Here is a 12,086-nt window from a genome sequence, read left to right on the forward strand (position 1 = left end):
TGGAGTTTGGAAAGACCCATCTGATGTTGTCCCCACTCCCCCAGAATCCAAGCCCCACCCTCCATGCTTCCCCAGAATGAGGCCCCTTATTCCAAATCTTCACCTCCTTTCCACCCTTCCTGCCATGCCACAGAGGCAACTCACCGATGCCCACTATCACGAAGGCAGCCACCCCATTGAGGATGCCCAGGTATTGGATGCCGAAGACCACGTGGTACAGGAAGAGTGCCACCAGGCAGCTGAGGCCAATGCTGGCAATCCCGAAAAAGGACAGGAACACTGGGCAGGGTGAGAGGTACGTGGGTTAGAGTGGGAGGGTCAAACAGACCACACACCCTTCGGGCACACAGCTGGGTCCTGCCTTATACCCTGTGTCCCCGCAGAGTGCCCTTCACCGCCCTGGGTATGCCCTGAACAGTTCTCATGCCCAGAAAGAAGGGTCCAGGCAGGAGGCCAGAGTGGTAGAGGGAGCCATCTGAGTGGCTCCCTTCACCTTCATAGAACTGACCTCAGTTACTGGTAGGGAATTATTATATATTTCACATCTGTCACCCCAGTAGACTAGAGGGTCCATGGGGCTAGTAAATGTGTCTGTGATGTTCATCACTGGATCTCTGGTGCCTCAGGGCACCCGACACATAGTCAGTGCCGAATTTATATTTGTTATGTGAATGAAAGGATGTCTTTTCCATTTTTGAAGGTATGATGAACCTGTCATTTGCTTAGGCAATAGAGAGTACCTACTGTATACACAGTAAGAAGCAGCCAGGCTATATGGGAAGGTGGTATTAAGGTGAACTAAGGGACAAAAGGGCAGCTGACCTGGGACTATAAACCATGCAATGGAATAATCCATAAAGGAGGGCCTGATATCCCAGACCCCCCAAAACAAAATTTTGAGCAAGGAAACAATGGTCAAAGGGTACAAGGTTAAGCATGCAGGGTCCTGGGAGCAGGGGCCCTGAGGTATGGCCTGAGCTGAGTCTGGACTACAGTCCCCCTGCCTGGGGTTGGAAGGTGATCTCTGAGCACCCCGCTCCACCAGCTCTGACACAGTGGATTCAAGACCTGGCATTCTGGAGAAGGCAGGCTTTGGTGGGACAGGAGCACACGGGGAAGGGAGGAGGGGAGCTGGCTCCTGCTAGGTCTTCTGAGGAGGCCTACCAGAGCAGGAGGTGAGAATGTAGACGAGGGCCGCGATGCAGCTGCTACTGATGAAGGCCAGGAGCATGTCATTGTTGAAGGTCCTGCGCACCTCATAATCAAAGAGGTCCGTCCCCCCATACAGAACCTGGACTTTGCTGGAGGGGTGGAGAGGAAACACAAAAGTGGGTTGCAGATGGCTGCTGACACTTGGAGGAACAGGAGCTATCCACCTCCACAGTGGCTCTTTACTTTGGCTCTATGTTGAGCCACCTGGGGGCTTCCAAAAATCCTGATGTCCAGGCTGGACACTAGACAAATTAAACCCGAATTTCTGGGGTGGGGTCGAGTCATCAGTGTTTAAAAATCTCCCAGGTGATTCAAATGTATGGCCAAGGTTGAGACCCTGCTCGACACAGACAATAATCAATCACTGTCAAATCCTTTGTCATCTCCCAACCCTCAATATTCACTGCAAAACCCTAAATTCAAACCAGCTTCCACACAACTATTCCATGTGTAGGAAACACAAGCTATTCTTAATAATAACAAAAACGTAACCCAGCTGATCACATTGAGTTTTAAAATACAAACAGGAGGGACATTTGCTTCTGGCCATGATGGCGTAATAAGATGAAATCTAGATTTACCCTCCCCCTAAAATTAACAACAACAACAACAACAAAGAAGAAATAAAATACATAAAAACAAGATTCTGGACACGAGACAACACAGGATGATGATACCTGAGAGATGAGAAGCAAAATGCGTCTTGTGCTTATCTTCACTTATCACCTTGAGAGTTGCTGGGCTCCCATACAGCATAATGAGTTATATATCTCACCCACCCAAAAGAGAGTGAAACTTTCCCAAACTTGATGGAAACTATAAGCCTGCTGATTCAAGAAGCTCAAGCAACTAACTCCAAGTACAAAAAAAAAAAAAAAAAAGGAAAACCCACAAACAAAAAACCATGAAACAACAACAATGCCCATCATAATCAAATTGCTCAAAACCAGTAATCAAAAGAAAGTCTTAAAAGCAGCCTGAGGAGAATGACCCAACACATACAGAAGAACAAAACTAAGGATGACTTCTCTTCAGAAACAATGCAAATGAGAGGACAATGGAGCAGTACCTTTTACCTACCAGGAAAACAGCTGACCCAGAATTTTATACCTAGCAAAACTATATTTCAAAAGCAAAGGCAAAATGAAGACTTTTTCAAATACACAAAAGTCCAGGACATCTGGACTACAAGAGATGTCAAAGGAAGTCCCTTCAGGTACAAAGGGAAGGATAACAGATGGAAACATGGATCTACACAAAGGAACGAAAAGAACTGGAAATAGCAATGGTATGAACAAATATGTAAAACTTTCCTATTACTTATTTAAGTCTCTTTATAAGATTATTGATCATTTAAGCAAAAATAATAATGTAGTGTGGTATTTATAACATGTATGAAAATAAAACACGTGACAAAAATAACATAAAGGCCAGGAGGAAAGAAATGGTAGTATACCACTGTAAGGCTCCCACACGATATACAATATGTGTAACATCATCTGAAGGTATGCTGTGATAATCTAAGGTTGCATACTCTATGCACTAAAGCAAGAACCAAAATAAATAAAAAGTTATAGCTAAAAGGCTAATAAAGGAAATAAAATAAAATAATAAAAAATACTGAATTAGTCCAAAAGAAGGCAAAAGAGAGGAAAAGGGAAACAAAGAATATATGACAAGTAGAATAAAATAAGAGAGATTTAAGTCTTACCATATTAACAACTGCATTAGCGATAATGGTCTAAATACCCCAATTAAAAGGCAGAGACAGTCACACTAACTTTAAAAAAATCAAGACCTAGCTGCTACAAGAAATGCATTTTATGATTTTTTGAAGATATTTATTTATTTAAGTAATCTCTACACCGAATGTGGGTCTCTAGCGCATGACCCTGAGATTAAGAGTTGCATGCTCCTCTGAAACCCACTTTAAATGTAGACACAAACAGGTTAAAATCAAAAGGATAGAAAAAGATGTGCCATGTTAAGTCAAAAGAAAGTGGGAATAGTTATGTTAATAACAAATGAAGTAAATTTCAGAGCAAAGAATATTACTAAGGATAAAGAAGACAATTTCAAAATGATATAGGTTTCAATTCATCCAGATAACACAATCAACCAGTTTGACCTAATTGATATTTATTAAACACCCCACCCAACAATAGCAAAATATGTGTTCTTCTTAAGGGCACGAGGGAATATTTAACAAGGCAGAACACAATCTGGACCATAAAACAAGACCCAATAAATTTAAAAGGACCAAAGTCATACAAAGTATGTTTTCTGACCGCAAAAGAATTAAATTAAAAATCAGCTACAAAATGATATCTGGAAAATTACCAAATATTTGGAAACTAAATAACATACTTTAAAGTAACCCATGGGTCAAAAAAAAAAAAAAAAAAAAAGAGAGAGATCAGAAAGGAAAATAGAAGGTATTTTGAGGTGCACCTGTATGGCTCAGTAGGTTAAGTGCCTTTGGACTCAGGTTATGATCCCAGGGTCCTGGGATCAAGACTGCATTGGGCTCCCTGCTCAGTGGGGAGTCTACTTCTAGTTTTTCCTCTCCCTCTGCCCCACCCCCCTGCTTGCATTTTTCCTCTCTGTCTCAAATAAATAAAATCTGAAAAAAAAACTATTTGAATTGAATGAAAATAAAAACACAACATATGAAAATTCATGGGATGTGCTAAAACAATACTGAAAAGGAACTTTATAGCAATAAATGCCTATATTGGAAAAGAAGAAAGGTTTTAAATTAATGACCTCAGCTTCTACTTCAAAAAGTATAACAAGAGAAAATTACATGTGAAGTAGATAGATGAAAGGAAATAATGAAGATCAGAAAAGTTAAAGAAAAACAACAAAACCAATAGAAAAAAAATCAAAGAACCCTAAAGATAGTTTTTTGAAAAGAATAGTAAAATCGATAAACCTCTAGCCAGACTAATCATGAAAAAAGAGAGAAGATACACATGAAAGAGGTGACATCACTAGTTCCTACAGATATTTAAAAGATAATAAGGGAATATTATGAACCACTTCATACCAACAAATTTGACAATTTAAATGAAATGGACAAATTTCATGAAAGACTCAAAACTCAAAAGACTACCAAAGCTCATGCAAGAAGAAATAGAAAACAATACTATCCCTATGTATATTTTTTAAATGAATTTTTTTAAAGTCGAAATAGCCCTGTGTGTGTGTGTATTTTTTTAAATATGCAAATAAAGAAATAGATTGATGAAACAGAACAGGGAGTCCAGAAATAAACCCACATGTATAAGGATAATAGATTTTTGTCCTAGGTGCAACGGCAATCTTTGCTGAAGGGATGATATTTTCAATAGATGATGCTGGAACAATTAGATACCTGTATAGAAATATGTGGCATCTCCACACACCGGATTACTGCTCAGCATCTAAAAATAACAAACTATTGGTACCTGTAACAACATGGATATAATTTAAAATAATTAGTCTGAAAGAGGTCAACTAAATGAGTGCATACTGTATCATTCCAAGAATATAAAATTCTAGAAAATGAAAACCAGTATACAGTGATAGAAAATGGAAAGTGATGCCTGAGGTAGGGGTAGACAGACAAGAAGGGGGAGGATGGAGTCATTAGCCAGGGTACAGGAGGAAACTTTTGGGGGAGGTGGATATGTTCACCATCTTGATTATGGTAAAGGTTTTATGGTGTATTCATGTACCAAAACTAATCAAACTGTAAATTTTAAGCATATGCAGCTGGGTTGTATGTCAATTATATCTCAATAAAGCTGTTTAAAAAACCAAATGGAACATTTAAAAGCCAAGCAGAAAAGATCTTTGGATTATCTACTTTGTTGAACTAAATAGGTTAATGGATCTTTCATTAGAGTAGAACACTGAAAGATCAAGCAACTCTTTAGCTATTAATTAATTCATTCATTCATTTGTATAGCATTTATAGAATACCTTTGAAGTTCTAGGTCCTATTTTAGTTGCTGGCTATAAAAAGACACAGGCCCAAATTTTTACTCTCAGGTATAAAGGAATAGCTCATGGAAGACAATATTCTTGCCAAGAACTACAAAAAGTCAGATAAAATAAAAAAAATAATCTGAGGACAGTAGAGAGTATATGAGAATAATAAGGAGAGGAACTCCAGAAAGACTCTGGAAAGAGAACTTAGGAAAGATAAATTGTCCTTCTGTGGCTGTTTTCATCCTGGAGGCATCTGCTGATTCTGAACACAGGCAGAAGGCTAAAAATTAAGGCTGGGAGTCAGATGAATTAGCAGAGTTTTGGGCAGAAACCTGTAGACCAGCAGAGTAAAATGTCAGTTTCTTTCTCAGTACTTGTACTGAGTAACTGGAGCTGCAGGAAGCATTAGGCTTAAAAGTCTAAGCAGAAAGCCTCTGAAAAAGTGACATGGAGTTTTGTTTTTGTTTTTGTAGTTTTGAGAAACAAATATTAGAGTTTGTAACCTGTCAGGGGAAAGAGTTGTGCAGAATACACCAGGTTCCCAGTTGAAAATTCTAGAGAATCAAGAGCAAACAAGAGGCAGACTGAGAATTTGCAGGGCTGCAAAATAGCCTTGACTCAGTGAAATGGTTGGCTACTTAAGGTGATCAGTTACAACTCTGCCTAGTGGAGAGAAGGATAAACTTTCTGTGCATGAAAAAAATATCATCTGGACTTCTTTGTTTTTTAAACACAGTGTTCATCACTCAATAAAAATTACCAGGCATTGGGTGGCTCAGTCATTAAGCATCTGCCTTCAGCTCAGGTCATGATCCCAGGGTCCTGGGATCGAGCCCTGCATTGGTCTCCCTGCTCATTGGGAAGCATGCTTCTCCCTCTCCCACTCCCCCTGCTTGTGTTCCCTCCCTAGCTCTCTCTCTCTCTGTCAATTAAATAAATAAAATCTTTTAGAAAAATTACCAGGCATACTCATAGACAGGACCACATGACCAAAAACCAAGTGAAGAACAGATTACAGAAACAAATCCACAAGTTATCCCTATATCAAAAGTCAATGGATAAGGACTTTAAAATAATGATAATTAATATGTTTAAGGAGAGAAAGGATAATATAGACAAAGTAAATAAAACTGAAGAATTTCGCCAAAGATTTAGATCAGTAACAAAGGATCAAATGGAAATTCTCCACAGAAAAATGTAACATTAAGCTTCAAATCTCAATAGACATTAATTAGCAGATTAGATATAACAGAAGGCTGGAGTATAATGGTGAACTGGAATATCTAAAACACAGAAGGAAATTAAACACAGAAAGTAACATATACCAGAACATAGAAAAAAAAAATTAAAACCTTGGGAAGAGCACTGAAAACACATGGAACTCAGTGAAAAGATCTAACATTTGTGTAATTAGAATCCTAAAAAGGAATCCTAAAAGGTAAAAGCAATATTTGAACGGGGAATATCCAGGAAACTCTTAAAACTGATGACAGTTATCAACCTACAGATTGAAGAAGTTCTGTGCACCTCAAGCAGAACAAATACAAAGAAAACTACACCAACATAACATTTCCCAGTCTTGCTGAAACCAAAGCCAAAAAGAAATCTTAAATGCAGCCAGAGAAAAAAGATAATTTTCAAAGGGGCAACAAAAATATTTACAGCTGACTTTTCCACAGAAATGATGGAAATCAGAACACAATGGACTAACAACTTTAAAGCATTAAAAGAAAACTACCCATTTATTATTCTATATAAGCAGAAATATGCTTCAGAAATGAAAGTAAATTAAAGATGTTTTCTAGGCAAACAACACAATTTATCACCAGCAAACCTGCACCAAAAAACCCACAAACAAGCAAACAAAAAACCCTACTAAAGAGAGTTCTTCAGATACAAGCAAAACGATTCCAGAGGGAAACATGAAGTTGTAGAAGGTAATGAAGAGCTACAGGGAAAGGAAATGTGTGAGTAAATATAAATGAGTACTGACTCAGTAAAGTAATAATGTAATGTCTTACAGGGCTTAAATGTATATAGAACTAAAATGCATGCAACAAAATACAAAGGCTGAAGGGATATAAGCTCAGTGAACATGTTCTAAGATTCTAGTATTATCAGGGACGTAGTAAAAGAGATTATGTGTACTATTCTGCAATAAGTTAAGGTACATGTTGCCATCTCTTGGGTAACCAATAATAGAATAATAAAAGGATCTGATTATTCCACAAGAAGATACCGAAGTCAAGTCTATAGGGACTCTGCTTATCATCAAACCTGTGAAGCTCTAGGGGGATGGGAAGGGGGACGAGAGGCTTTTCTATGCACGTGGAGGTTTTGACTCAGCAGCTGAACATATTACACAGAAGGAACTGTCGGTATCTGAAACCCTAAAGATTCTCCTGCAGCCAGCCCTCCCAGCTTCCCAACCCAGCAAAATACCTTTCTCAAGAACACCCCCATTTATTCATCCATCCACCCATCCACTCCCACTCATTCATTCCCAAGACAAATCCCTACTAAGGGGTTCCTGGCACCCTACTGGGGGCTAGGCCTGTACAAGTGAGCCAGGAACAATCCCAGTCTCAACAAACTCCCAGTCTACTGAAACGTAATGAAACTAGACTTCCTTAAACTTTAATGTGCAAACAAGTCACCTGGGAATCCGGCAGGTCAAGAAAAGGCCTGGAGATTCTGCATTTATAACAAGCCCCTGGGTGATGTTGACACTGCTGATCTGAGAGCTGCCCTTTGAGTGACAAGGAATTAAACAACTAAAATACAGACTGCCAAGGGCCACGATGGAACTGTAGCTCAGAGAGGTGAAAGAACCCACTGGGACTCCCACAGCTGAGCGAAGTTGCTGTTATGTGACCCCAGATAAGTCTACCTCAGTGTATGCTCTTTCCTGCCTCCTGTAGGGAGAAGGAAGGGCATGGTGGAAGGGGGCAGAGTGGGCTTTTGATCTGCCCAGGCTGTATCTTAATGGATAACAGGGGTTTCCTTGGCAAAGAAGCATGACTGGGAGAAGGTTCCTAGTGCAGCAACTGGCATAAAAGCACAAAGGGTAAGGAGTCCAGATTAGAAAGCCTGGGTTTTGTTTTGTTTTGTTTTTTGTTTGTTTGTTTGTTTTTGAGAGAGAGCATCTGCAGAGAATTTTTTTTTAAGATTTTATTTATTTGACAGGGAGAGATCAAAAGTAGGGAGAGAGGCAGGCAGATAGAGAGGAAGGGAAGCAGGCTCCCCAGGCGAGCAGAGAGCCCAGTGCGGGGCTCGATTCCAGGACCCTGGGATCATGACCTGAGCCGAAGGCAGAGGCTTTAACCCACTGAGCCACCCAGGCACCCCAGAAGGAAGAGAATCTTAAGCAGGATCCACACGCAGTGCGGAGCTCACCTCAGGACCCTGAGATCATGACCTGAGCCGAAATCAAGAGTCGGATGCTTAACTGACTGAACCACCCAGGCACCCCAGAAAGCCTGGATTTTCCTGCCATTCCACTACTTACAGATTTATCATTTTGGACAACTTCCTTAACTGTGCGGTGCCTCAATTTCCTCAACTATAAAATGGAAATAATCAGAATGGCACCTACCTCGCTGGGTCAGTGTGAAGACTAAATGAGATGTGTATAAGGGGCTTTTACCTGCTCTGTGCCACATGAATGTTAGCTGATTTTCACAGTCATTGCTCAATGTAGTTGCTCAAACTAATGGATGAGTAATGGAGGGAACAACGGTATTTCAGGCAGAATATTTCCTCCTGTGTATGGGGCTGGCTTGTCAGGGCAGAGGACTGAGAGGCGTTCCAGTTGTCCATCAGGACTGACACATGAACTATCTAATGCCCCTTCTGGGTGAGGACGGGCCTATTTGTATTCGTAGACCCATATCCCAACATCTGAAGGACAACCAAAGCACCCACTGCCTGAGAGCACCTTCACATCTCTTGGCTCATCTCCTCCTAATGCCTCCAGAAGGGTATCAGGACTTACCATTCCCATATTACAAGTAGGGAAACTGTGGCTTAGAGAAGAGCGACTCGCCAACTATCTCCCTGGGTAGTAGAGGCACAGAGGCCAATACTCCCTGGTCAAGAGTCTTTTCAGAAAGCCCTCTAGCACCATCTCAGGAGAAAAGCAGTACTCCACACCTCCAGGGGCAAGAGCTATGGGATTCCCTGCCTCTGCCAAAGCTGTCATGTTCAGTACCCATTAGCACTGATCAAGAAAAGGGTTTTTCAGCTGTCAGAGTGACAGTGAGGATGCACCTGGCTCTGCCCCTGATTCGGGAAGAGAGACTTCCTAGGGAGAAGGTTGAGAGCATGTGATCTGGGGTTTAGGAAAAAGAAGCCCAGGAAGATAGTTTCTTGCCCGAACACAGCCCTCTCCTGGTATACACAAGGGCAAATACACACTGGTGCATTTGGACCTCCTACCTAGTAGACTGCTTGGCCAGCATGGCCACGTAGGTGACCACAAAGCTCTGAAACTTGGCCCGCTGCTCCTCCCAGCGATCGTCCACCGAGTAGTAGTTGGGCAGGGGTGCTCCAAACAGGATCTCGCTGCGCAGGAGGGAGCTCTTGAGGTTTTCTGCGGAGAGGCCCTCGTCCACATACCAGTAGAACTCGGGGTGAGTCATGGCCAGCTCTAGGGAGCCTGCAGGGGTGGGGGCCCAAGGAACTCAGAGGGTCAACGCCCCCCAGCCCTCCATCAACATCACCCTGCCCTCCTCACCATCTGACTCCTCTCTAAGGAGGTAGGAACCTCCCCCTTAGGCTGCCTCCAACTGTCCCTAACGGGACAGAGAGAGGGTTTAAAGAACTCACTAACCAAGAGCAGCAGCCCCCGAGACCTGCTCAGGTAGCCCCCAATAAATTCACATTTTATTTGCATGTGAACTTCACCTGATACGGAGGCTCAGTCTTTGCAGTCCTAGAACACCACCTTCCCATTCCAGTCCCCCTCCATCTCCCTAGAACCCTGTCCATGTGTCCCTTAAAAGGCACACCTAAGCCCCCAAGCTCCTCGACCATTCTCTAACCCTCTTCAAGTCTCATCCCCAAATTACCTCGAACTAACCCCACCTTGGTCTCCCTTCAACCCCAGTCTCTTCCCCTGGTTAGATGCCCAGTTCTCTATCACCACTCCCAGGCTTCCCTCTAACCAACCTCATGCCCAATCCCAACCCATGCTTTCTCTAACTCCAAATTTCCCTCAACCCACGTATGCGTCCAAACCTCCTGCTTTGCCTCCCTTGAATCCCAGCTCACACCCAACCCTGCTCCCAGCCCTTCAACCTGTCTCGTTCAGGTCACGCCCAGCAGGCAGCTCCAGCCTGACTCCGCCCCACAGCCAAGTCCCACCCCACCCTTCTTCAGCTGTGAGTTCAAGGCCGGGTTTCCTGTGCACCTCTAAAGCACCTTGTCTCAACCCCAGGAAAACCCAACCCCCAGCCACACACAGGTCTGCTCACCCCGGATGTCAGCCAAGTCCTGGCCCATGCCATCATAGTAGATCTTGCCGCCTCTCTCAGTGGGGAAGAAATAGGTCATGAGCGAGCTGGGTGGGGAGCAGTAGGAGTAGGACCCCAGTGGAAGGTCTTTGAGCACCTCATGGGGCTTCCAGCAGAACTCCCGGAAGCCCGGGTGGTCCATGATCTTGCGCTCAATCTCGTGGATTGTGACCAGCCGCTCACTGGTGAAAATGTTACGCTCTGCGTCGCCGCGGGCCAGGAAAATGAGCTCGATGCGCCAGTGCGCATGCGTCTGGGTGTTGGCACTCACATAGGAGCGGGAGTAGTCCCAGCGTGAGGCACCTCGGCGGGCTCGGCTCTGATTGGCCGCAGCCGCAGCAGGGGGCGGGGCGCTGGGTTGGCACTGCCCGTTCTTCTCCAGCCTCTGGTTCATTGGGCCTTCACTCTGGTTGGCTGCCAGGTCCCCCGGGGGCGGGGCCTCGCGCCGAAGACGCCCACTCCGATTGGCTTCTGGCTTCTGGTCCGCAGAAGTGTCCCGGGACAGGCCTGGGCGGCGGCGCCTTGGGGCCACAAGGACTGCCCGTGGGGGCCTGGGGGCCGGCCGGGAGCGGTTTCCCAGATGCAGCTGCTGCAACTGCTCTGAGATAAGGCGCTGGAGCGTCTCAGAAGTGAAGTCGGCCAAGTCGCGCCGGTTGCGCCCCCAGGACCCAAACTGGGACTTGAGCGCCAGCGCGAGGGCGTCAAAGCGCTGGGAGGCCTCGTGGTTGCGGATCTCAAAGGCGTTGTAGGAGATGTCAATGTCCAGCGGCGGGTAGTAGAGGAACATGAAGGCTGACAGGGCCATGGGGATGCTGCAGCCCAGGAAGAGCACCAGCCCCGCACAGCACGGGTTCGTGAAAGCCCAGCCCAGGGTACTCCAGAAGCCCGAGGCCGGGGGCCGGGGAGGCAAGGTCCAACGCCGCCAGCAACACTGCCCTGCTTCCCCGGCTTGCGGCCCTGGCTTCTGGGCCCTCCTCAAGGCCTCATCTGTTGCTTCCTCCTCCTCTTCCTGCTCCTCCTCTAGCCACACATCCTGCAGCAAAGGGTCATCCTCCGAGTCCATAGCCTATAGGAGACGGAGAGGGTCAGCAGGCTGGAGAGATGGAGAGGATGGTACCCCGCGGCTGCAGTTGCCCAGCCCTGGGGATTGACCCTGTCCACAAATACTACGATGGAATTACATCAAGCAGGCATTTAACTCAACTGAATCCAATCACTCATACACAACACAGAAAGCAAAAAATATATATATATTATATATATATTATTTGCCCATCACCTCCCCCATCTAGATCTTGACTTTCAAGGTCATAGAAAAGGGAGAACCACAACCCAGTTGCAAACAGAAGAGACATCCCCTCCCATGTAAGGGCTCTTCAAAGGGAA

At 44.3% G+C, this 12,086-nt stretch overlaps 1 protein-coding gene across 1 annotated transcript in view; it reads right to left on the reverse strand.

Moving 5' to 3' along the window:
• DISP3 (dispatched RND transporter family member 3) overlaps positions 1–11,763 on the reverse strand; it is a gene marked incomplete at both ends in the record, with an annotated part of 28,811 nt that extends 17,048 nt beyond the window's left edge. Inside the window, 4 exons of the mRNA XM_080802108.1 lie at positions 145–279; positions 1,165–1,301; positions 9,625–9,844; positions 10,662–11,763. Of these exons, the coding sequence (XP_080658234.1) occupies positions 145–279; positions 1,165–1,301; positions 9,625–9,844; positions 10,662–11,763 (1,594 nt within the window). The remainder of the gene's footprint in view (positions 1–144; positions 280–1,164; positions 1,302–9,624; positions 9,845–10,661) is intronic.
• Between the last annotated feature and the right edge of the window lie 323 nt (positions 11,764–12,086).

The sequence above is a fragment of the Martes martes genome (genome assembly GCF_963455335.1).
Source record: "Martes martes genome assembly, chromosome: 4".
NCBI lineage: Eukaryota > Metazoa > Chordata > Mammalia > Carnivora > Mustelidae > Martes > Martes martes.